Source organism: Akebia trifoliata, unplaced genomic scaffold, assembly GCF_017979445.1.
Source record: "Akebia trifoliata isolate Shusen 1 unplaced genomic scaffold, ASM1797944v1 Contig00262, whole genome shotgun sequence".
In the NCBI taxonomy this organism is placed as follows: domain Eukaryota; kingdom Viridiplantae; phylum Streptophyta; class Magnoliopsida; order Ranunculales; family Lardizabalaceae; genus Akebia; species Akebia trifoliata.
In genome coordinates this window covers 33,951-59,475 of record NW_028236911.1, presented here as the reverse complement: position 1 = coordinate 59,475, position 25,525 = coordinate 33,951, and the positions used below count along the sequence as shown (strand labels likewise).

At 35.0% G+C, this 25,525-nt stretch overlaps 1 protein-coding gene across 1 annotated transcript; it reads left to right on the top strand.

Annotated features, from left to right (window-relative positions):
- Window positions 1-14,107: 14,107 nt before the first annotated feature.
- Window positions 14,108-17,273, top strand: LOC147381780 (uncharacterized). The gene is made up of 3 exons (XM_086429991.1): window positions 14,108-14,538; window positions 16,229-16,489; window positions 16,589-17,273. The coding sequence occupies exons 1-3, from the start codon at window positions 14,125-14,127 to the stop codon at window positions 16,784-16,786; spliced, it is 873 nt and encodes a 290-aa protein (XP_086286117.1). The 5' UTR covers window positions 14,108-14,124; the 3' UTR covers window positions 16,787-17,273.
- Window positions 17,274-25,525: the final 8,252 nt, after the last annotated feature.

Genomic DNA, 25,525 nt, shown 5'->3' with positions numbered 1-25,525 from the left:
TTTGAAAATATGTGAGCTTGGTGGTTATGAGTCATTTTTCATATAGAAAGGGTTATAATGCCTTTAGCCTTGAATTCTTTTTTTTTTTTTTTTTTTTTTTTTTTTGTGTGCAAATTGTGTAGGGTGCTTTTTAAAAGATTTTTTTAAAAAAATGGATTTCAATCCCTACCCTTTTGATCAAGCCAAAGCCCAAGCTATCGATATAAGGAAATGTGTCCAATATATCTTAGAATTGATCTAAACCAAAAAATAAAGGAGAGAGATGAGAGATAAATGAGGGAGGATGGAAGGAGAGAATGGGGATTAGTATTTTTTTTTTATCTTCACCCCACATTTTTCTTGTCTTTCTTCTTTGTCTTTAAAAGAGGTATTTTGATATTGACTTTAATGTAGAGAAAACGACGGTGAGATGTTTGTAATGTAGAGACTTGCGATGGATGAATTTTAAGTTAAGAGTTTTTTGAGATTGAGAGTATGACTTGAGAGATTTTTTAGAGGGACTGAGAGAGATTAAAGGGTTTGAAGTTTGAAAGAGGAGGTTCAAACATGAGGGATTTTGTGAGAAATGAATGGATTTTTATAGTTTTTTGAAGTTACTTTTTAGGGTAAAAAATGTCAAAAGTAGGAAAATGTGGACAATGGACATGAGGTTTGTAAGTGAAGTATAGGGAACGAGATTAGTGGAAGGCAAACTTAGTAAAAGAGTTAAAATGCGTTTTTTTTTTTATCTATACCCATGGATAAGATCAAAATGGATTGGTCAGACAACCCATACTTGGATTGAGTGGGAGTTAAGGTAGGGGTGTAGGTGTTGGATTAAAAGTGTGGTCAATGTAAGGAGGTAGGTGATGGATTTTTGGGAGGTGGATTGTGGTGGTGACATGTGGCAAAAATGGAAATATGTGTTTGCTTTTGGTGGGTTAAGTGAGTTGATTAAGGGGGATGGGGTATGGCGAAGCATGGGAATGGCTTGTGAAGTGATTTTTAGAGGAAATGATGGTGTTAGGTGTTGGCATATGACATGGTGTAGGGATGGTGGTGGTGATGATACGATTGACCTTTTAAGAAGTTGATTGTGGTGGTGATATGTGGCAAGTGATTAGGGGAGGCTTTGACCTTGGTCAATGGGCTTTGAAACTCAAAACAATTGTGGATTTGAGCATTGGACTTTGATTTTGATGATTTTAACTAAGGTGGTGGGTTTTAGAAATTGAATTTGAAGTGGGTTAGAATTGGTTATAGTGGTTCTTATGATGGAACCTTAGGTCAATTGAGGCCCTACGAATCCTTTATGTGGAATGAAAAATAACTTTTTGAGGACTTGAGCCCTTATGCCTCCTTAATTTTAAAATACATTTTTTTTTTGCTTTTTGCATGGGCCCTGTTCACATTGGGGTGTCTACAATTTCGATTCTAACTATCTTAGGAATCGAACAATTGACACCTGGTACCCATAATCACAAAATTGGAGTACAGGTTTAAATCGGCAAGGGAAAACTTCGAAAAAACTAAAGAAAATAAAATATAAAAATATATATATTTAATGAAAATTCATATAATCAAATTATTATCATCAAATCCCATATTTTTTTACATTTATGAATTACCAAATGCATGTTAAGTAAAGTTCTTCAATTTTTCATATAAATATCGATTTGAGTTTAAAATGAACTATATCTTCTAAAAATTTATTACTTTTAACTAAAATAAATTTTATATTTTAGAAAAAAATCATTAATTTATATCCTTAATATACGAAATTATAATTAAGTTAATAATTTTATAGTTAATATATTAATATTTTTAAAAGAATTTTATTTATTTATTTATAATGATTTAAAATATTTTTTTCTCATTTAATTCCTGAAAATTGGAATCGATGTATACCCATGTTTGTTGGTGCTACCGGATCCGATTCCATTTAATGTTGGAGCCAGACCTGAAATAAATATAGTGGTTGTGGTTGAAAGTTCCATAGGAACCGAACCGGGACCGACTCATTGACATCTGAAGGTGTGGGTCTGGTTTTAGAAGGTAGTGGCAGAAACAAACAACTCTTGTTCGTTCGACCATAAGTATATAAGATCTCTGGTTGGGTATTGTTTGCCGCAATCGAAGGAACGGATTATACTTAGATTATCGATTATTTAATGAAGAGGAAGAGGAAGAGGAAACCAAGAGAGATGGAGATACAAAAGGAAGCCTTATCTTTACCCTTAATCGATGAAGACATATTGTTGCTTGAGGAGATCCTTCCTCGATTACGGGTAAAGTCCCTCTTCCGTTTCAAATCTGTATGTAAGAAGTGGCGCAATTTTATCTCAGAAGATCCCAACTTCGTCAAGTTAGGTACCAATACCAGTAGTGTTCTTCTTATTCTTCGGCTATTATACACAAAGCACTTCATCAGAGCTATCTAGTAGTAACCCCCCTGGTTGAAACGAACATTTTTGGTCGGCTCAACTCAAGCAATGGTCTAGCACTCCCTTACCAAATAAATAAATTTTGAACATCATATGTATCTTAAATTATACGTTTGCAATCCAGTTACCCAAGATTTTGTATATATCAGTAACCCAAAGGATATAGGAACTGCGGGATTATGAGCTTATCTGCCCAGATGAGATGAGATGAGATTTTTCTTAGTCAAATTTATAATGGCATTCCAAGGGAGGTCGAATTTACAGTCTACTCTTCTAAAACTAGTGTTTGGCGTGAATCAAGGGCTAAATTTGTTCTCTCAAATGTAATTTTTTTTCTCACTGGTGGCATATTGTATTTGAGAGTTGCTGAAGATATCGTCTGGTTTGATCCTATTCAAGATCCTGCTGGTCTTATGCTTTCTCCTCCCAGTGGTGGTGGCGGTGATGGTGAGAATGTGGTGATTGGAGAATGCGATGGTGGTGGGTTTAATTATACTAGGATCACAAGTACATGTATAGAGATGTGGATCGTGAGAGAAGGATGAGGACAATATAGTAATGGAAGATTACAATTTTAATGGACCAAGAGATATTGTGTGAATTGGGGGAAAATCTTTCAACACAACCAAAAGGCCATGGCTTCTTTCTACCATCATATGAAGTTAAGAAGTCGAGAGGCTCTGGATATTCTGGTGCGTCTTCATGGAGCAAAACCATTACCCTTCGCAGATGGAGAGGTAAAAGAGTAGGGGCTGAGAAAGGGAATGTTTTCAAATACAACTTGAGGACTGGGGAATTAGAAATAAGCCATAGATTAGAGAGGGGGGATTGGTTTCTTTACAAAACCAGTCTTTTCCCATTGCCTAAGTAGAGCGATTTTCATGTTGAATCATAAAATGCCGATGAGATTCATTTTCACTTTATTTTTATTTTGTTTTTGTTTCCCTCTTCCTCTGAAGATTCTGTAAATTAAACTTAACATGCACTTTTTAGTCATTTGAGTTAATAAAATGAATGTTAGGTTACCAGTCAAAAAATAAAAAATAAAAAATGAATGTTAGGTTTATTTTTTATTTTTTGGGGGGGAGGGGTATAAATTTTTGTGTAGCAGTGTGCGAAATCAGGGGGGTTCGCTTTAAATTTAAACTAATTCAAACCTTAGTAGGGTGTGTTTGGAAAAACAGTTAAAAACAGTTTGAGGAGACTGAATCTGCCAAACCTGTTTGTCCAACGTGGCCAACATGTTTGGTGCTTCAAACTTCACACCTGGTCTTGTTTCCCAACACAAAACAGTGTGAGAGGAAAAACCTTGTAGAAATGACATCCTTACTCTGTTCCTAGAGCTCAATCTCTAAGCTTTGCTAGTGACTTTGGTTTTATCCCATTTTATGATTTATGATGATGTGTTGAAATTTCTTGTTAATAGGTGATTGTAATATAATTGTATAAGAGGATCCCTGTTGAACTGTGTGGCAAGGAGATAAATATCCTAGTGTATCTTTGTTCAGCTCAATAATAACAATTGGTACAATAGGAAATTGGGAAAATTTGAAATTTGTTATTGTAGAAGTATCTATTCAGTATCTAGAACCAACATCTGTGTTTGAAATATAGTACCAACATCAGTGTCTTAAAAGTTATTATTAGTAGTATTTACGGTAGCTTATTTTATGGTTTAAGACTGTAAGGTGTTCAATGAGTTTAAAGGGGTGGATTTTGTTCGAGAATTAAGTTTACTTTTAAATGGGACTCTATTTTAGCATTTGATGCCTTAGATTGTATCTCAATTGCTAGTTGGATTTGTTGGATCTTATACTACTACTTTCATCTTCTGACTTGTAATCCATGTTATATATTTTAAAGATAGCCTTGATGCAAAGACTTGTCAAGAAAATTATAGCAGATTGAGATATTGAGTTATGGAGGAATAGACATTTTTATTTTGGCTCTCTTTACTTAGCAAGGCACGCTATGAGAATGTTCCCTAGAACGTACAAGTTTAGCTAGTTCTCCTAGCAATAGGACATATCGAAAGTAAACCACTAAAAACTTTTCAAAATATTGTAAGAAACTTCCTAAATAACCACATAAGTTTATATTTTCAAAAACATGATTGTGTTTGGTCGTAATTGTGTTATGTTCATGGGTTATGCTATCATCAACCAAAACATGACAAAAGCCACCTTGTTTATTAAACAGGTTACACAGGTCGTGTGGTGTTACATGTTTAATAAACGGTTTGAGTTCGGGTCTAAGGATTTGACACGATTATAAATGGGTTGGATTCGGGTTGGGACATTTTATAAACACCCTTGTCTCAACATGACACGACCCATCGCCACCCTAATTATCTATGCATCCCTTGAAAATATTTTAAATTACTAAAACAATCTGCTTATACAAAAAACTTGAGATTCAGTAAAATGATCCATGCTCAGTTGATCATCGCCATCCAAACCAATTCTTTGATCAATCTATATGTCAATTGTGGAGAAATTTCAGTAACTTGTCAAATATTTGATGGAATGCCTGAAAGAATAGTTTCTTGGAGCTATTTCCACAGTGGGTTACTTCTGAAGCTGTCAAATTGTTTAAAACTATGAATTTTGGGAATTTAGAATCCTAATGAATATATATTTGCTACCATCGTCTCTTCTTATTCTGACATTGGAGCTTTTGAAGAGGGCAAGTAATGTCTTGGTTACATGTTGAAATCTTGATTGATATTCTTTCTTATAATTCTGTTGTTAATGGGTTTATGGAACATGGGCATTTAAGCGAGGTGTTTTGTAAGATGATGGATGAATTTGTGGAATAAGATGTTACTCTTGGTCCTTGTGCTCGTTTCAAAGATTTGAAATTTGGTTTGCAAGTCCACAATTGAATCTTTGGGAGAAAAATTGAGGTTGATGTCTTATTTGGTAGTGCGATCATAGACATGGATGGGAAATTTGGTAAGATCTTCAGTGCAAGGAATGCTTTTGATTCGTTGCACGACCAGAATGTGGTCTACTCAATAGTGATTGGGGCTGCTTATGCCCAAAAACAAGTACTTTGAGGAAGGCACTTGATCAAACCGGAACTTGAGGGAGTTCGACCAAATGAGTACATATATGCTCTTATGGTGAAATCTTGTGCTGGGTTCTTTGCATTCGAGGAATTGGGATTTGTTGAATGTTTGTGCAGTTAAGTCTGGATTTAAGGATTATTTGATTGTTGGGGGGTTCTTTTCAACATAAGAAGTGGTAGTATTGAAGATGCGCAAGTGTTCTCGGATATGATCCATCGGAGCATTATAACATGGAATCCAATGATATCTGGAAACTCCCATCACGGGCTTGGTAAGGAAGTCTTTATTACAAGTTACAAACAAATGTCATCTACTGTCAAGCGTACTTTGGAGCCTGTCAAGTTGGGTGTCGGTTGAACTCTGCTTAAGGTATTGCTCCCTTCACCCATTCTACCAAAATACTCAACTCTACAACTCAACTCAACTCTGTGTTGTCAGCACCTGTGAGGTTCTTTGCTTTATCGAACTCAAATTTGGTCCCAGGGAAATATGAAGGTGTTGTAAGAATAACAAATTCTATTTATTTTCTAGAATAAGAGATATTTGAAACGAATCAATTCTATGTTTTTCATGTATCAAGATAATCAAGTGCAAATGTACATGGGGGGCTGAAGCTATGGGAAGGTTCAATGGATTTGGTGAAGACACTCCACTCTGATATTGAAGATGGACGGTTATCTCTTACAGGGAAGTGAGTTTTAGAGGTGGGCTGCTCATGCTCAAGTGATAGCATGCTAAAATCTCTGATTAATATGCACCACTTGATTTATTTAATTTAATTTTTTTGCTGACGTGTAAGGATCATAGTTTCGTATCATGCTCAGTAGAATAGTGATAAATAGTAATGGATGCAAAGCATGATATGAAAAATTATGATTCCATTCATGGTATTATGTTCTAAAGTGAGTTTTAGAGTCCATGAAATGCATGAAAACATCCTGCTAGTAGCACTAAACTTGCATCATTGAGCTTTTGGGTACGGCTAGACTACTCGATGAAGCTGAGAGTCCTTGAGTATGTAACCTTTGTTGGTGGTCTATTCCAATCAAATTTGACATTGTTGCCTGCCGTACCTTGCTGCTTGCTCACTGCTTCCCATGTCCATCGGAATTTTGTTTTGGGGAAGCGAGCAGCAGAGATCATCTTAAACTTGTGGGAACATATATCCTTCTATCTAATATGTATGCCGAGGCCAAGACATGGGACGGAGTTGTAAGCAATCATAAGTTGATGAGGGGAAGAGACATCAAGAAAGAACCTGGGGTGAGCTGGATATAATACCCATATCTTTGTTTCCGTGGGCAAAAAACATCCAGAAGAGTTTGAAAAGGTAGGGGAACTTTTATCACAGATAAAACTGTCGGGGTATGTGCCTGACATTGCAACAGTTATTGCATTACGTGAAATATGAACACAAGGAATACCTTTTTCTTTTTTTGATTGATCAATGAAGAGTATCTTAGTTAACACAGTAAGCACACCTTTAGGATCACCAATCCATGTAATTAAGAACATAATGATGTGTGATAATTGCCAAAAGGATGTGAAACTCATTGAGAATGTCACGAAAAGGAAGATATGGTTAGAGATGCCATTCGTTTCAATTGTTTTGAGAGTGGGATCTGTTCTTGTAGGGATTATTGGTGATGATAGTGAATGACATATCACTTAGTGAACAAGATTTGCGCAAATCATTTGTCTCAAGTGGAAGTCACTTATGCTTTTTTAGACTAAAACTACATTTTTTTCATTATTTTGAACTTGTCTTGAGTGGCCTTGTCACTTGGATGCCATGCAAGTAGTTTGAATAACCTTTGTTTCGAGCTATTTCTGCCTTACTGGATTTCTTTAAGGTCTACTTCCGTTTTTAATTTCGTGTCGGAATTTTATCAAAAGTAGCTTCAGTTCAGATGGTATGGATGCAAGAGCCAATCCTAAATGGGTAATGAGTATTCTATCTTTATTTTTTTCCATAAAGATATATCTATATCTCATGCTGAATTTCCAATATTTATTATTTCCATTGTGTTAAGAGTTGTGAAGAAATCCATGGAAATCATTTTGGAGGAAATAGGTAATACAAGATCATGGGAGGTAGTATTTTCTACCTTATCCAACTTGTCAGCCTATACAGCTTGGTTCATAAATATATGTTCTTTTGCTTTTTCAGTCTTGTAGTTGAGGTTTAAGCTTAGTAGGGTTCAGATTGGTTAACATAAGAGCACATTTCAAGTGGTTTGCCTTCTAATATGAAAAATATAGAAACCTAATATGGTTATTATCTCCTTGACTCATGGTTTGCACTGTGTGCAAGATAAAGATAGCCATAGAAAAGCTTCCTAAAAACATTATGCCCATGATCTGCTTATGAAATGTTAGTCACTCTTATGGATGCTTCAAGCACTTGTTTAAAAGACTTAGGTAAACATACCTCAATACCTACTTTTAAACATCTTCATCATGCATCATATTTGAATCAATTTTGCAAATATTTGCCAAGCATTTAGATTTGTTATGATAAATTGAAAGTTTACATCTCTTGTAAAGCTTCTTATCCATCTAGAAAATTATCAAGATCAAATTCTTCATTTTTATCTCACTAAAATTCTTATTTACATCTGCATTCATCTTTAGGCCCATGTTCATGCATCATACCCATAATCATGTGCATGTATTTTGAAGCATTCTAAGAGCAAGCAGCATTTGAAGAAAATTCAGTGCTATTTAATTATGCATTGGCTGTTTTCAGAGAAGGATAGTCAACCATCCTCAAGGGTGATCACTTTGTTAATAAATGATATCTAATGCATTTTCTCTCTCTCTCTCTCTCTGAAAAGTATTTTCTGTTCTGATAGTATTAATGCCCCATTCCATTATAGTCTCATGGAGAATTATTTTTATGCAGACATTTGTTTGCAGGGATGCTCAAAACGTAGTTTTCCTTTTATTTGAGAGCTTTAAAATGATGTAGCATAGCAAATTGTGCTATTGCTGGTGAAATGTTTGAAGATCATGGAGAATGCTACATTCCTAATGATAATTAGGTACTCATGAAATATGTTATTTGTGTTTTTGTGCACTTATGGATTTAGCATGTGCTTGATGATTTATGCAAAGTGTGTAGTAAGAAGAACCAATGTAACATGCTCTCCCACATAATCAATTTCGTGCAATGCTCCAAGGATACTTCTGTAGTGAGATGGATCAAAATAAGCTTCATTAAGTTGTGCAGGCTGATATGAGCAGCAGCTAGATGGGCCTTCAGAGATTGTTGGTTAGGTTTGACTAGCAACGGGAACATTTAAAATTTGAACAACCTGAATGTAATCACCCTTGTTATGTAAGTGATTGGTATAAGAAGAGGACAAGTTTATGTTGTCCACATCCTCCCTTGGTACGATCGGAATGTAGTATCTCCCCTCTCCCCTGTTTATTTACTGTCTCATACAACATTGGAGGACTCTTGGAAGGCAATTTTTTTTTAACCAAACACTACATCTCTGGACACAAAGAAAAGCTAGTTGGAAGATAAAGGCATCTATATCCTTTATGATGTTCACTGTATCCAAAGGATGACACATGGAAGGGATATTGGATCAAACTTGTTTGATAATCCCATAAGTATGGAAAACACTTGCAATCGAACACCCTAAAGGATGTATAATCTGTTAACCAACCAACTACTCCAAAAGACTGATATGTTAGATAAGGGGAGAACCATGAATATAAGAGGGTAATGGGGCTTAAGTGGGTATGACACACCATGGGGGAAAATATACACTTAACACTCTCCCTCACTCATAAGGATGCAAATAATCGAATCCGTGATCTATACGAACTTAGCGCTTTGATACCATGTTAACCAACCAACTACTCCAATAGACCGATCTATTAGAGTAGGGGAGAACTAGGAATATAAGTGAGTCATGGGGCTTAAGTTGGTATGACTCACCCGAGAGTGGAGGAAAATATACACTCAACATAATCAAGGTTTTTTTGAAATAGTTTTTCAAATGGTGAAATCATTCCCAAAGGAAAGGATGGGAGACGATTAATTAAAAAATACGGTGGATAAATATGATTCAACCCGATATTTCTTAAGAATTTCTCTGTGAAAAAGCATTGTTATTCTAAATTCTCTTTTATTTCTATGCTTGTGGTTGGTACTCCATTCTGTTTGGGTGTGCCTGGGCAAGGTTGCAGATGTCTCATCCGAAATTATTGTAAATGGTTTTGGAATTCTCTTTTCTCAAATAGTCCTTTCAGGTCAAACTGATTTTTTTTATTAAAATACTTCTCAACATACAGTTCAAAGAAAAAAAATGGATTTCTTTCTTGGCAGGAAGACCCATGTAAACCTTGTATAGTCATCAACAAACAAGAATAATACTTAGAAAATGAGTTTTATTGAAGGTTCTTGACTAGAAATTGTAGGTGGCCCAAAAGGAAATTTGTTAGCTTTCCCTAACGGACAACTTTCACAAATATTTTAAATTTATAAGGTTATCCACATTATCGATCACATGAGCCAAAGCCCCTATGTCTATGAACCATTCAGATTCCACCTCTTCACTTAAAATAGTCATCGTTGCAAGTGCTTGGGGAATATGATTGGGTTGATCATTATTTTGTGCACCTGTTCTAGTTGCATGAGGAGAAAATTGTTTTTGAATGGTTTTGGGGTTAAAACCTATTGGTGAAATCCTCTTCCTTTGGAGGAAAAACTATCACTTCCATTATTTGGTCTTGCTCTTCTAGCATTTCTATTGCTGTCATTGTTCTTTTGGTATCACATGTCGTGGCCATTATTGAGACTGTTTTGGGTCTCATACCCTTATAAGACTTCACTGTAAATATAGAAGAGATCTCAAACAGATAGACATGCACTCATAAGGAATGATTCAATGCTATCTGCAAATGAGACATTATTCTCTCCATTCATCTTTGAAGATCCCTTTTCACTGATCTTGGAAGATCTTTTGATTTCTCCAATCTCTCCACTCATCTTAGGCTGTCTTAATAGATACCAACCACAATACAAATACGTAGGTTAAACATTAGTGGTTAGTAATTAGTGGGTGAAGACAAGATTTGAAGCCAAGTATCTATTAATATTTTATGTACTTATAAAATAAAATAAAATGTCTTAGGGTATGTTTGGTAATATTTCTGAAGTTTAAAGTCTGTTTTTTGAAATCTAGAATCTAAAATCTAAAATTTTATTTTGAAAAAGTTGTTCGTTTATCATTTTTAAAAGTTTCTGGTTACAAATAGAATTTTAAAACATAATGGTCATTTTAACAATGAGACCCTTTGTAATGCTAATAAATTGTTAACCGAAAAACATAACATGTTTTGCATAATGAAATCATTTACACATTTAATTTCGATTTCTAACATATTAAATACCCCAAAAGTATTGGTTTCGATTTGAATTCATACTTGAGAAATTATATTCCAACAATGTAATATTCAAACAGTAAATAATCATTCATTTTCTAGTTGAAAAATGTAGAGTTTTAGGGTTCGTAAAAAATATAAGTTTTCGAACATGAAATGAGAGAAACGGAAGAGACTTTGATGACATAGTTGTAGAGGAATGAGAGGTAAAAAAAATTTAAAAATAAGGGTTTTAAGGTTTGTATAAAGAAATGATAAGTGATAGAAATCAAGGTTTTGAGGAGGGTATTTTACGAATAAAAAAAAAATCAAATTTCATAAGTTTTGTCCAGTATCCCTCCATCGCTGGTCTTCCTCTAGTTCTTTTACATTAATGAAAACAGGTTTTGAACCCAGCCTGTGATATTAATAGGAGGGTTACTATTGCCACACCAACTGTGTGCAATTCTTTGGTGATTTTACATAAGAATTGGTGTGGCATTAGTAAAAGTGGTGTGGCAACAGCAGTTCTCTAGCGATAGTAAGTCACTGACTATAATTGTGTCCCCTTAGCTGATGGTGTAACCACGATGAAGTTTAAGTTTTCAACAGAGTTGAATCTGAAACTTGACTCCCTAGAGTAGAGAATTTGAATTCTTCTAACATTAATTACCTTCCTTGAACATAAATGCAGAAATGCTTTACTGGCCTATTCCTAATGTACTATACGTACGTGGAAGGTCATGATGAACTTAACCAGTTTGCAAAAGGCGGCTGGTGGGCACTCCAACCAAGCTTTTGTTTACGAAGATATGGGTAAAAATGGATTAGTTCACTTCAGTTGCACCTCATCAACAGATCTACAACAAGCAGGTGGTGCAGTTACAAGAATAAGGTTCCAAGATTTTGAAGAAGCTACAATCAGTGAATCTTTCATTTTCCTCTACTTTACACTTGCCTAACTTCCGTATGTTCTACTCCATGGCAATCCACTCAGGAGCTTGTTTATTTCTTTACTTTGCTATGGACAAAAAAAAAAAAAAAAAAGATTTTCGGAGAATCACTCTAAAAATATAGTAGTAGACATGTTTTTAAAACTCAGTTTCGCATCTCATCTCGTCCATGCCAGATACTGAGTCATCTCAGACAAGTTTTCTGATACATTTAAAACGTCTCGTCCAAAAATTTAAAAAATGCTCGTGGAGATATTAAATCTTGTTTGAAAAATTGACTTGTGTGTCCATCTTGTTCATGCCTGATACCAAGATGACTCGGACGATGTCTCGGTCTCGGACGAGTTTTGAAACCATGGTTACTAGCAAATCATCTTTCCGTCACCTTGTGAATAGATTAACATGGAACATCATTGCAGTCATAAGATTAAATTAAAATATGCATAACACAATTAATATTAATATTGAAGGTGTTAGCTAGCTTACTTGTTCAAGTCTATGGATGATTATACCAGAGACGTGTTCACCATCTCCGAGTAACTGATCTCATTAAAAACATGTTTATTGAAGAAGAATATTCTTATAAAATGTAAAAACAAATCAGAATACAAACATAATCTAAGAAAAGATAATTAAATTTAACATTACTAGTTTGTCCTAGTTATTATTAGTAAAAAAAGAATATGACTAGTATCGAAAAAGAAATCATAGATGTCATATTTCAATCACATCATTTATGCATACACACATTCAAATTTCAAAATAAAAAACACAAAAAGTATGTATTACTCACACGATCTATCTTTAGTTCTAATAGTGTGTCTCAAACAAGTTCAACTCAAGCCCGAGTATTGAGCCTGAGTTCATTAACCCAAGCTTTAAGATTCTAAACTTGGGTTGAACTTGTATTAGCCCGAGTTAGGTAGTTTTGGACAAAAAAAAAAATAATAATTACATAAAAATACTTATATATTATTATATAATCTCATATTCAGATTAAGTTGGGTTATCCAAAACCCCAACCCCAGCTCAGCTCTAAATATGCTCGAATTTAATTATTCTAACCCCAACTGAATACATGTTTTACATAACTCAGCTCAGGCTCGCCCATCAATCAGGTTGAGCCTGATTGAACTGCCCAAGTTTTAGCCCTAGACTCAGTGAGTGAGTAATTAATCAAAACCCATGTGTTTATTCATGGATGAAATTACCTTTCTTACCTCCAAGAATTAGATATCCATTAACCTCGTGAAGAGGGCTAATTTCATCAATTAAATTGAGAAGCACCTCTCTTATGGGCTTTAAAACTCAGTTTTTCATCTCGACTCGTTCATGGTTGAATCGAGTAGTCTCAGACGAGATAAACCCCTTAACTCAGTTTTAAGTTTATTTATTCATATATATATATATATATATATATAGGGAGCGGTTCAACAGCCCCTTATGGTGCCCCATATGGTGCCATGCAGTTTTTGTAAATCATTTTTGATGGGGTTACAAGTTTTGGAATAGGTTGATTTTTTGTGAGGATGATCTCTACGGTGAAGAGATCATCCTCACAAAAAATCAGCTCATTTTGAAACTTCTAACCCTAGTTTACAAGTTGAAGAATCGTGGACCGTCCAATTTTTGTAATTCACTTTTGACGGAGTTAGAAGTTTTGGAATGAGCTGATTTTTGGTGAGGATGATCTCCTCATCATAGAGATCATCCTCACAAAAAATCAGCTCATTCCAAAGCTTGTAACCCATGTTTTGAAAAATGCATGGCACCATATGGGGCACCATGATGGGGCTGTTGAACCGCTCCCATATATATATATATATATATATATATATGGGTCCCGTTCGGCACCCTAAGTTTTACCACACACTTTAACAAACGCGTTTTGTCTTACATGGGTTAGAAGTTTCGGAATGAGCTGATTTTTGGTGAGGATGATCTCTATGGTGAGGAGATCATCCTCACCAAAAATCAGCTCATTCCAAAACTTCTAACCCCATCAAAAATGGTTTACAAAAAATGGACGGTCCACAATTTTTCAACGTGTAAACATAGGGCTAAACATTTCGGAATGGGCTGATTTTTGGGGAGGATGATCTTCTAATCATAGAGATCATTCTCACCAAAAATCAGCCAATTCCAAAACTTCTAACCCATGTAGGACAAAAAACGTTTGTTAAAGTGTGTGGTAAAACTTAGGGTGCTGAACATTTCCATATAGGGTCCCGTTCGCTGGCAAACGGATTGGCGAACTGTTTGGCAAACTTTTGTGGATCGTTAGATATAACGAGATCTGATGGACGCGATTATATCTCGCACGATCGGTTTAAGTTATAAAATTATAAGCTTATTTACACCGTCATCCCTCAATTTATCACTATTCTGTGCTTCCTCCCTCTTCTCTTTAAACCGAGAGAACGAAATAACAGAGTTCTATCGAACCCTCTTTCTCACTGAAACCTTCTCTCTCATTCACTCTCACTCTCGCTCTCTAGCTGCCTCTCTCTTTCTCTCTCATTCTTTCTCGCTTTCGCCTGAAATCCTCGCTGAAACCCTCTCTCACTCTCTCATTCTCTCTCGCACGAAGACAAACGACTGTTATGCCTCCTTGCAACTCCATTTCACGAACACGAACGGCTCGTTGCAACTCCATCTCACGAACACGAACAGCTGCAACATCGCTGCAAATCTCTTTGTAGTTGAAAGAACTGTAAGTTTTTTTTTTTTTTTTTTTTGGAATTTTCTCAAACACTGTTATGAAATTATTCTGTGAACATGAATAATTTATTCATTCATGAAGGAAAAAAATCCGGAATTATTTATTGTGATATGATTTCCGATTTTATTTATTGTGATTTGATTTGCGATTTTATGAAGACAAAAAATCAGGAATTATTTAGGGTTTTTTTTTTATTTAATTTTTTTGGGTTATTTATTTTCTAGCTAATGAGAAGTGTTCATGTTGAGTTGTATTTTGAATTGGGTTTCTATTTTAATAGGACAATTTGTGTGTGATATAGTGTTGGTATGTGTTGTTATTAGGGTGTCATGAGATGGTGTCTTGAGGCTTGATGAGTGGTAAATGGGTATGTTAGGTGTTTGATAATATGCCAAGACCAAGTAAATTACTGTTTTGTTTTGGGTATTGTTTTAAAGTTGAAAAGTTTTGGTGGTTTTTGGGTGTTGGGTTATGAGTGGTAAATGGGTATGTTAGGTGTTTGATAATATGCCAAGACCAAGTAAATTACTGTTTTGTTTTGGGTATTGTTTTAAAGTTGAAAAGCTTTGGTGGTTTTTGGGTGTTGGGTTACTAATGATTTAATTAATTGCTAGGTAGGTTAATGATGGTGATGATATTATATTTTGGCTCTATTATTAATAGTTATGTTCAAGGGTTTAGTTTCAATTGTTTTAAGTTTCTATAATCTATAAGATTGGGTGTCGGACTTCGGATTCAGTGTTGGTAAGTGATTCTTCTAATTCTAGTTGGATTCGTTAAATTGAATGGTTAGTTAGAGTCACTATAGTGAGGGTTAGTGTGAGGAAGGTTTGTCGTTAGACTTCATAATTATAGATTATTCTATGGTGTTTTAGTTGCTTAAAAACTTTGGTTGAGTTGAGTTAATGGTGAAGAATGAATATTATTGTGCATAGTGGGAATGTGTGATGAAAGAGAAAAACAATAGATAAAAATTTGATATGAGGTTTGGTATTGTATTTCGTCAAAAAATAAAAATTAAATGTAAGTAATTATATTTTATTTTAGGGCTCTGCTGATGTTAATTTTTTTTTAAAGCTGGTTAAATATGTTGGAAATGTAAGAACTTGCAAGAAATTAATGACTTCTTTTATACGATTATTTCATTCATAAACACTATGAATTTTGATTTAATATGTGTATGATTTACATAATTTAAATCATACATAGAATTACTTGTGTATGATCTTTTACGGTTTTGAATCTCATTTCATATATGATGATCAGATATAAAAGTTGATGTGATATGTATAGAATATTATTTGAAGTTGTGGAATTTTGATTTGATCAACTGAGATAAAATATCGGCCTATGGTTGTTAAAAGGACGGTAAACATTCCCTTGAATGAAAGACAGTTTAAAATGCTTCATTTTTTTTAAGAATGATCTTGGCTTGAACAAGGGCGTAACGTGGGTGAGCATGTTATTCCATTGGCAAGGAGTTTCAACAATATGAATATGGATGTTGAGTCTGGCAGCAATACTATGGTACATAACCTTCCGTTTGCATTGTTACTAAAATTCCATGGAAGCACCATTACGTCAATCTTTTTGCCACTTATGTTCTCTCTCTCTCTTTTAAATTTTTTTTGTGCCATTATACAACCTTATAACTTGTGCAATCGTTCTGCTGTTGAATCAGGATATGGCTGGTGTTGAAATGAAAGCAACAACCAGCGTAGCCAGAGAGGTTGGAAAGGGTAATCAATCAAAACTTTTAAGAGAAGAAACACGCAAGTACATCACAAACAGAGAAGAACTTGGGAAAAAATATGCAGCCGTAAGAGAACAGCTAGGTAGACAAGCATCCAATATCAAGTCGACAGAGAAGAATATAGCCCCTACCACAGTCTCTTTGCTTAATGCAGGCGACCTCAGAACCACAACACTAGGGGTTGGGAAGGTTTTACACTTTTCATTCTCTTATTTCCATACTGAAAATACGTTTACTTGCATTCAGAATGAATTTTCAATTGATCTATGTTATGATACTTTTCGGCAGGTGTTCTTGGAATATATTGATACGTATGGGGCTTCCAAGGTGTGGGCAGGGCAGAATGGAAGAAGCATGTTAGTATGTTTTACTGTTGGTGTAAATGCTCAAAATGATCAAGAGATTGTTGAGGATCTTCAGTTGTTGCTTGTCTCACCTTTGCTTGAGAGAATAGGAAATGTGGCACTTCAAATGGAGGATAATTAGATAGAGAATTAATTTCCACTAATACTGATTTCTATGCCTTTGTAAGAATGATTTTTTTTACCCATTTTAAATGTCTGATGATATTACATCTCATGAATGCAGATGAAGATTGTTTTCAACTGCTTTTATGAGATTTCATCTCAAATCGGCAAAGAGGGTTGTGAGCACTACGCGATTCAAATGAATTAGTCTCAATTTCATTTTCTAGGAGTTTCTATGAACCAAGAGCCACACGATACTATTTGCGAGGTTTCAAATTCTAGTATCCTAACTTGGTGACTATGTTTATTTTAAGCCTTGCCATTTTAAGTCTTGTATCTTAACTTGGTGACTCTGTTTAGTAATACCTTACTTAGTTTGATAAATTATTTGTAGGGGTTGCTACTGGTCCAGATCAATGTATAGAACTTGATAATCATGAGGTTCCTACTCTGTATTTTTCATTAATTAGGAATAAACAAATTGAATAATAAGGGGATTGTATTTGTTGAATTCGTTATTCAGTTTTATCTTTGCTTGTTTGATTTTCATAAATAAAACAATTATATTTGAATGATTTTCAAAGTGCATGGAGATCGCGGGAGTTAACTTATTCGATCATATTTAGTGTACTGGACTTGGAATTTCAAATGGTGATAATATTCGAGTGTTTGATGAAAAGGTTCCAAATGATGATAATATTAGAGTATTTGGTGAAATTGAATATACGAGGCATTTTTTTTCTTCATGAGCTGAAACAAATGGGTACATTTTCATCCTATAATCTCATAATTTTGGTCTTCCTTAGTGTTCACAAAAATGAATCCGAGGCTTTTGAGATCAACGGGAAGCTATAACCCATCCCTTCTTCATAAGCTGAAACAAATGGGTACATTTTCATCCTATAATCTCATAATCTTGGTCTTCCTTAGTGTTCACAAAAATGAATCCAAGGTTTTTGAGATCAACGGGAAGCTATAACCCATCCCCAAACGATGTGTCAAATGCAACCCAATCACCCAAGTCATTTGCCACTAAGTCCAATTCCATACCCAAGTGGATATGAACACACTTGACGTTGAATGGAAAAGCAGGCGTTCAGACCCACAAATTTTTTGTACAAGTGTGTATGATTAATGGCTGCAAGATAAAGAAACTAAGTGAAGTTCTTATCATACAAAGGTAGTGGTCCATTAATATAACACAAATGAGTTTATACTCATCGATATAGCATGAACACGTTCATCAAACCTACGCCTGTTTATTAGCAAAAATGCAGACTTTCATTCAAATAAAGAAAAATTAGAATTTGTTACTATAAAGATCAACAATGAGGAAATCATAATTTGCAGCTAGTTTTGAAAAATGTCCGTGCTCAACTCCTATTGCGACCTCATAATACAAGTCATTGATGATGGATTTTCCTATATATCAAACTTCAACGGAGTCCGGGTCAAAACCAATGGGCCATTGTGGAAAAAAGTTGGTGTAGATCCTGTGTAAACCAAGCGCCTATTGTGGGACACATATTGGTATATAATGTCATATAGGCACTGCTTGAGGCCCATGACATTGAATGTTTCAATGAACTTCATATCGGTGACCCTGGCTTTGACACTGACAAACTGCTGGTACTCCTCCAATATAAAAGACAGACACCAATTCTGCAATTTCCTTAGGCAGCCCACGAGACAACCTGTGCGGTGTTGTTGATGCAAATTTTGAATAAAAATGATTAATATCTTGCATTAGGCATTACTATAACAATATTTTTATAAAAGCTTGAAAGCAAACTCAGAACTCTCCCAAGTTACTCAAACTCAATCAAAGATTTTAATAAAAAGCTAATCTAACTATATAAGGTTAATAGTGATATATGTTGATACCTATCCCTGTTTGCAATGGATCAAAGAAGTTGCTTGCAACAAACAAGGTGAAGATGACCATAATGAGTGGATTTATATTATTAAACCCTTTTCTGAAGAAAGGGACAAAATCGCTGATCTTTCCCATTCTCTGCCTCATCAAATCAGAGTTTTGTAAACCTGTCATATTGGAAAGAAACAAGGATGTCACATCTAGTTATTTGTTACTATAGCTAAAAACTTAAAATATACCATACAACATAACAAAAGTGAAATTATGTCTAAGAGTAAGTTATGGCTACGGAAATTAAAGCAAATAAATCACCATGAAGATGATAGGGTGTGGGAATAGAACATGTAAACATACACATTCTTAATGGTCTGTCCATACCAAAATGTACCTAAAAAGGAGCGTGTAACAATTGATATTTCTATAAAACAGAAATAAAATTGCACACATCTTGTTACTGCAGTAGATGCAAAATGTTTAACTATGATAGATCTATGAATCTGTGATATATTTACACACTCAGTTTTAATGTTTTGCTTACACACTCACAGTTGATTCCAGAAAATTTGGTTACATTGACTCATTAAAGCCCAAACAGTACAAGATAACTGCATCAGCTTTCCATGACCTCCGAGCTTTGGAAATTACTGTTTTTGAACAACCTTCTATGCCACAAGGTGAGCCCAAGGAAAGACCCTTAGTAAGGGTGAAATCCTTACTTAGTATGGCTAGTCAGATTCATATATTAATAGAAATATTGGAGAACTAGGAAGGTAGAATAAAAAGTTAAACTATGGGGACATCATCCTTGCCCAAAACAAAAAAAAAAAACAAAAAAAAAAAGGTACTGAATCATCCCCATGTGAGCCCAATGGCCATGTGTGAACATAGACGTCTATGTACTTTTATTTAATAAGGAAATCTGAAGATTGTTATAATATTCTTAAAAGGTTGTGGTTATGTACACCATGTGCATCAGAGATATATATCCTTATGAGAATTGTAATTCTCTGTGAAGTAATAATAAATTCATTAGAATAAAACATATTTTATTTAAATAAAAAATTAATTAGAGATTCACCAGTACGCGTAAGCACACCACACCGTCCAACTCAACACTCATGTGTGTGTGTGAAAGCGCCCTCGATCCGTCAGGTGCGCGGATCCGCTTTTGACCCTTGAGGTTTGGGAGTCGCCACCTAGTTATTACGGTCTAGGAACCAAACTGACTCTAAAATGGATAAAAAACTAATCTACTACAGAAAAACTGAATCCGGGGATCACATTACGGGATTGGAAGGTGTTAGGCACCAACCCCGCCCGGCCAATGCCGGTCTCTACTTATCCCAAATAAGACTACATTGCTAATGACAAAACCTAGATAAAAATATAACAGAAATATTACCTTTGATACGCAAAGGTTCTATTCCCTCAGATCTGGTGAAACTACTCCTTATACCGTACTCCTTGCTTCGTTCTATCTCCGGATCTGATTTCTGATCTCCGAGGCAAGGTATCTCCTTCTTAGATTTGGATTCTTTGAATTTGTTATGGATTTTGGAATGTTTTTGAAAGGTTTTTAGGTGTTTTTTAGGCTAAAATCAAAGCATGGGTGTTAGGTAAGGAGTTGGGGTTTCAAAATTAGGATTTTGGGGAGGTTGGGGAGGCTTCTTCACCTACTTTTTCTAGGATTTTTTTCTTTAATACGAAAATAGGATGTGGAGGCTCCTATTTATAAAGTTTTTTTTAGAAGCATTAGGGTTTGATTAGGATTTCTTTTAGAATTTTAATTAGGGTTTTGACTTTAGTCTTATGAGATGGACTTAGTCTTTAGGGTTTTAATTTAGGGTTTTGACTTTAGTCTTATGAGATTGACTTGATTAGTTTAGATTAGGGTTTTGATTTAGGGTTTTGACTTTAATCTTATAAGATTGACTTGATTAGTTTAGATTAGGGTTTTGATTTAGGATTTTGACTTTAGTCTTATGAGATTGACTTTAATACTTTGACTTTGGTCTTTCTTGGTTGGCTTTTAATATCTGGACTTTAGTCTTACTTGATTGACTTTAAGATTGACTTTAGTCTTACTTGATTGACTTTAATGTTTCACTTTACATTATTTAATGATTTGTTTATTAATTTCAAAAATTTTAATTATTAAAGTTATAAAATTACCGTTTTGCCCTCGAAAATGATTTTTTACGTTTTAAGTCATTTTTCAATGTTTCAGGATGTTTTGGAATCAGTTTTTCGTAAGGAATTCAATGAAAATATTGGTTTTTATCATTTATGAAATTTTTTGTGTGAAATGGTCATGAATTTTATGAGGGGTATTTTCGTAATTTTATCGAATTTTGTGAAAATTGGAGAAGTGGTTTATTTGGTTTCGATTTGTTATTTTATGTGTTTTGAATGGGTTTTTCTAAGCGTAACGTAGGTTCTAGGGTTGTTTTGATATTAGGGGTATTTTGGTAATTTGGTCATTTTTAGTGGTTTTTATCGTGAAGCTTCTTTTTGGTTTGCAAGATGATGATTTCTATGTTTCTGAGGTCGTATTTTCCTAGCGTAGTGTGGTTTCTAAAGTTTTGTCAGTTCGAGATACCTCATCCAGATTTCTGAAACATATCTGGTAACAAAATAAAGCATTGGAATGGACATCCATCATTGGGGAACCGTTGCGATCAGGTTGACGAGTTGATTAATCAGGCGGATGCAAAAATGGGGTGTCTACAGTGTGTGTGTGTGAATAATGAGATGACTCAATGGAGCATGGTTCCCCCCATGGTGGAACAACTTGGATGTCCCGTGTTATAGACTAATGAAAAATGACCTATATGCTCTCACATTCTCCCATTCTTTTTCATCACACATTCCCACTATGCACAATAATATTCATTCTTCACCATTAACTCAACTCAACCAAAGTTTTTTAGCAACTAAAACACCATAGAATAATCTATAATTATGAAGTCTAACGATAAACCTTCCTCACACTAACCCTCATTATAGTGACTCTAACTAACCATTCAATTTAATGAATCCAATTAGAATTAGAATAATCACTTACCAACACTGAATCCGAAGTCCGACACCCAATCTTATAGATTATAGAAACTTAAAACAATTGAAACTAAACCCTCGAACATAACTATTAATAATAGAGCCAAAATATAATATCATCACCATCATTAACCTACCTAGCAATTAATTAAATCATTAGTAACCCAACACCCAAAAACCATCAAAGCTTTTCAACTTTAAAACAATACCCAAAACAAAACAGTAATTTACTTGGTCTTGGCATATTATCAAACACCTAACATACCCATTTACCACTCATAACCCAACACCCAAAAATCACCAAAGCTTTTCAACTTTAAAATAATACCCAAAACAAAACAGTAATTTACTTGGTCTTGGCATATTATCAAACACCTAACATACCCATTTACCACTCATCAAGCCTCAAGACACCATCTCATGACACCCTAATAACAACATACCAACACTATATCACACACAAATTATCCTATTAAAATAGAAACCCAATTCAAAATACATCTCAACATGAACATTTCTCATTAGCTAGAAAATAAATAACCCAAAAAAATTAAATCGAAAAAAAAATCCTAAATAATTCTTGATTTTTTGTCTTCATAAAATCGGAAATCATATCAAAATAAATAATTCCGGATTTTTTTCCTTCATGAATAAATAAATTATTCATGTTCACAGAATAATTTCATAACAGTGTTTGAGAAAATTCCAAAAAAAAAAAAAAAACTTACAGTTCTTTCAACTACAAAGAGATTTGCAGCGATGTTGCAGCCGTTCGTGCTTGTGAGATGGAGTTGCAATGAGCCGTTCGTGTTCGTGAAATGGAGTTGCAAGGAGGAATAACAACCGTTTGTCTTCGTGTGTGAGAGAATGAGAGAGTGAGAGAGGGTTTCAGGCGAGAGCGAGAAAGAATGAGAGAGTGAGAGAGAGGCAGCTAGAGAGCGAGAGCAAGAGTGAGAATGAATGAGAGAGAATGTTTCAGTGAGAAAGAGGGTTCGACAGAACTCTGTTATTTCCTTCTCTCGGTTTAAAGAGAAGAGGGAGGAAGCACAGAATAGTGATAAATTGAGGGACGGCTGTGTAAATAAGCTTATAAATTGAGGGACGGCGTCCGTCAGATCTCGTTATATCTAATGATCCACAAAAGTTTGCCAAACAGGTCGCCAATCTGTTAGCCAGCGAACGAGACCCATACATATATATATAGATATGGGTCCCTTTCAGCAACAAACATTTTGGCAAAACATTTTTCAAAACATGGGTTAGAGATTTTGGAATGGGCTGATTTATGGTGAGGATGATCTCTACGGTGAGGAGATCATCCTCATCAAAAATCAGCCCATTCCAAAACTTCTAGCCCCATGTTTACAGGTTGAAAAATCGTGGACCGTCCATTTTTTGTAAACCATTTTTGATGGGTTAGAAGTTTTGGAGTGGGCTGATTTTTGGTGATGATGATCTATTCCCTGTAGAGATCATCCTCACCAAAAATCAGCCCATTCCAAAACCTGTAACTCATATTTTGAAAAATGTTTTGCCAAAATGTTTGTCAAAATGTTTGTTGCTGAACATTTCCCTATAGATATATATAGGTCTCGTTTAGCAACAAACATTTTGGCAAAACATTTTTCAAAACATGGGTTAAAGGTTTTGGAATCGGCTGATTTTTGGTGATGATGATCTCTACAGTGAGGAGATCATCCTCACCAAAAATCAGCTCATTCCAAAACTTCTAGCCCCAGTTTACAAGTTGAAAAATCGTGGATCGTCCATTTTTTGTAAACTATTTTGATGGGGTTAGAAGTTTTGGAATGGGCTGATTTTTGGTGATGATGATCTCCTCACCGTAGAGATCATCCTCACCAAAAATCAGCCCATTCCAAAACCTCTAACCCATGTTTTGAAAAATGTTTGCCAAAATGTTTGTCAAAATGTTTGTTGCTGAACATTTCCCTATAGATATATATAGGTCTCGTTTAGCAACAAACATTTTGGCAAAACATTTTTCAAAACATGGGTTAAAGGTTTTGGAATCGGCTGATTTTTGGTGATGATGATCTCTACAGTGAGGAGATCATCCTCACCAAAAATCAGCTCATTCCAAAACTTCTAGCCCCAGTTTACAAGTTGAAAAATCGTGGATCGTCCATTTTTTGTAAACTATTTTGATGGGGTTAGAAGTTTTGGAATGGGCTGATTTTTGGTGATGATGATCTCCTCACCGTAGAGATCATCCTCACCAAAAATCAGCCCATTCCAAAACCTCTAACCCATGTTTTGAAAAATGTTTGCCAAAATGTTTGTTGCTGAATATTTCCATTTTTTGTAAACCATTTTTGATGGGGTTAGAAGTTTTGGAATAGGCTGATTTTTGATGATGATGATATCCTCATCGTAGAGATCATCCTCACCAAAAATCAGCCCATTCCAAAACCTCTAACCCATGTTTTGAAAAATATTTTGCCAAAATGTTTGTTGCTGAACATTTCCCATATATATATATATGGGTCACGTTCAATGGCAAACTTTTTAGCAAACTTTTTGGCAAAACATTTTTCAAAACATGAGTGTGAAGTTTTGGAATGGGTTGATTTTTGGTGAGGATGATCTCTACAGTGAGGAGATCATCATCACCAAAAATCAGCCCATTCCAAAACGTCTAACCCCATCAAAAACAGTTTACAAAAAATGGACGGTCCATGATTTTTCAACTTGTAAACATGGGTTAGAAGTTTTGGAATGGGCTGATTTTTGGTGAGGATGATCTCCTCACCATAGAGATCGTCCTTACCAAAAATCAACCCATTCCAAAACTTCTAACTCATGTTTTGAAAAATGTTTTGCCAAAAAGTTTGCCATTGAACGCTACCCATATATATATATATATGGGTCCCGTTCCCCACCCTAAGCTTTACCCTACACTTTAACAAACATGTTTTGTCCTACATGGGTTAGAAGTTTTGGAATATGCTGATTTTTGGTGAGGATGATCTCTATGGTGAGGAGATCATCCTCACCAAAAATCAGCCCATTCCAAAACTTCTAACCCCATTAAAAATGGTTTACAAAAAATGGACGGTATACGATTTTTCAACTTGTAAACATGGGGCTACAAATTTCGGAATGAGCTGATTTTTGGTGAGGATGATCTTCTAATCATAGAGATCATCCTCACCAAAAATCAACCCATTCCAAAACTTCTAACCCATGTAGGACAAAACACGTTTGTTAAAGTGTAGGGTAAAGCTTAGGGTGGGGAACGGGACCTATATATATATATATATTTTTGGAATGGGCTGATTTTTGGTGAGGATGATATCTATGGTGAGGAGATTATCCTCACCAAAAATCAGCTCATTTCAAAACTTCTAACCCCATAAAAAATGGTTTACAAAAAATGGACGGTCCACGATTTTTCAACTTGTAAACATGGGGCTAAAAATTTCGGAATGGGCTGATTTTTGGTGAGGATGATCTTCTAATCATAGAGATCATCCTCACAAAAAATCAGCCCATTCCAAAACTTCTAACCCATGTAGGACAAAACACGTTTGTTAAAGTGTAGGGTAAAGCTTAGGGTGTTGAACATTTCGCATATATATATATATGGGAGCGGTTCGGCAGCCCTAAAGTTTGCCAAGTTTGGTGCCAAACATTTTTTGTAAATCACTTTTGATGGGGTTAGAAGTTTTGCAATAGGCTGATTTTTTGTGAGGATGATCTCTACAGTGAAGAGATCATCCTCACAAAAAATCATCTCATTTTGAAACTTCTAAGCCTAGTTTACAAGTTGAAGAATCGTGGACCGTCCAATTTTTGTAAATCACT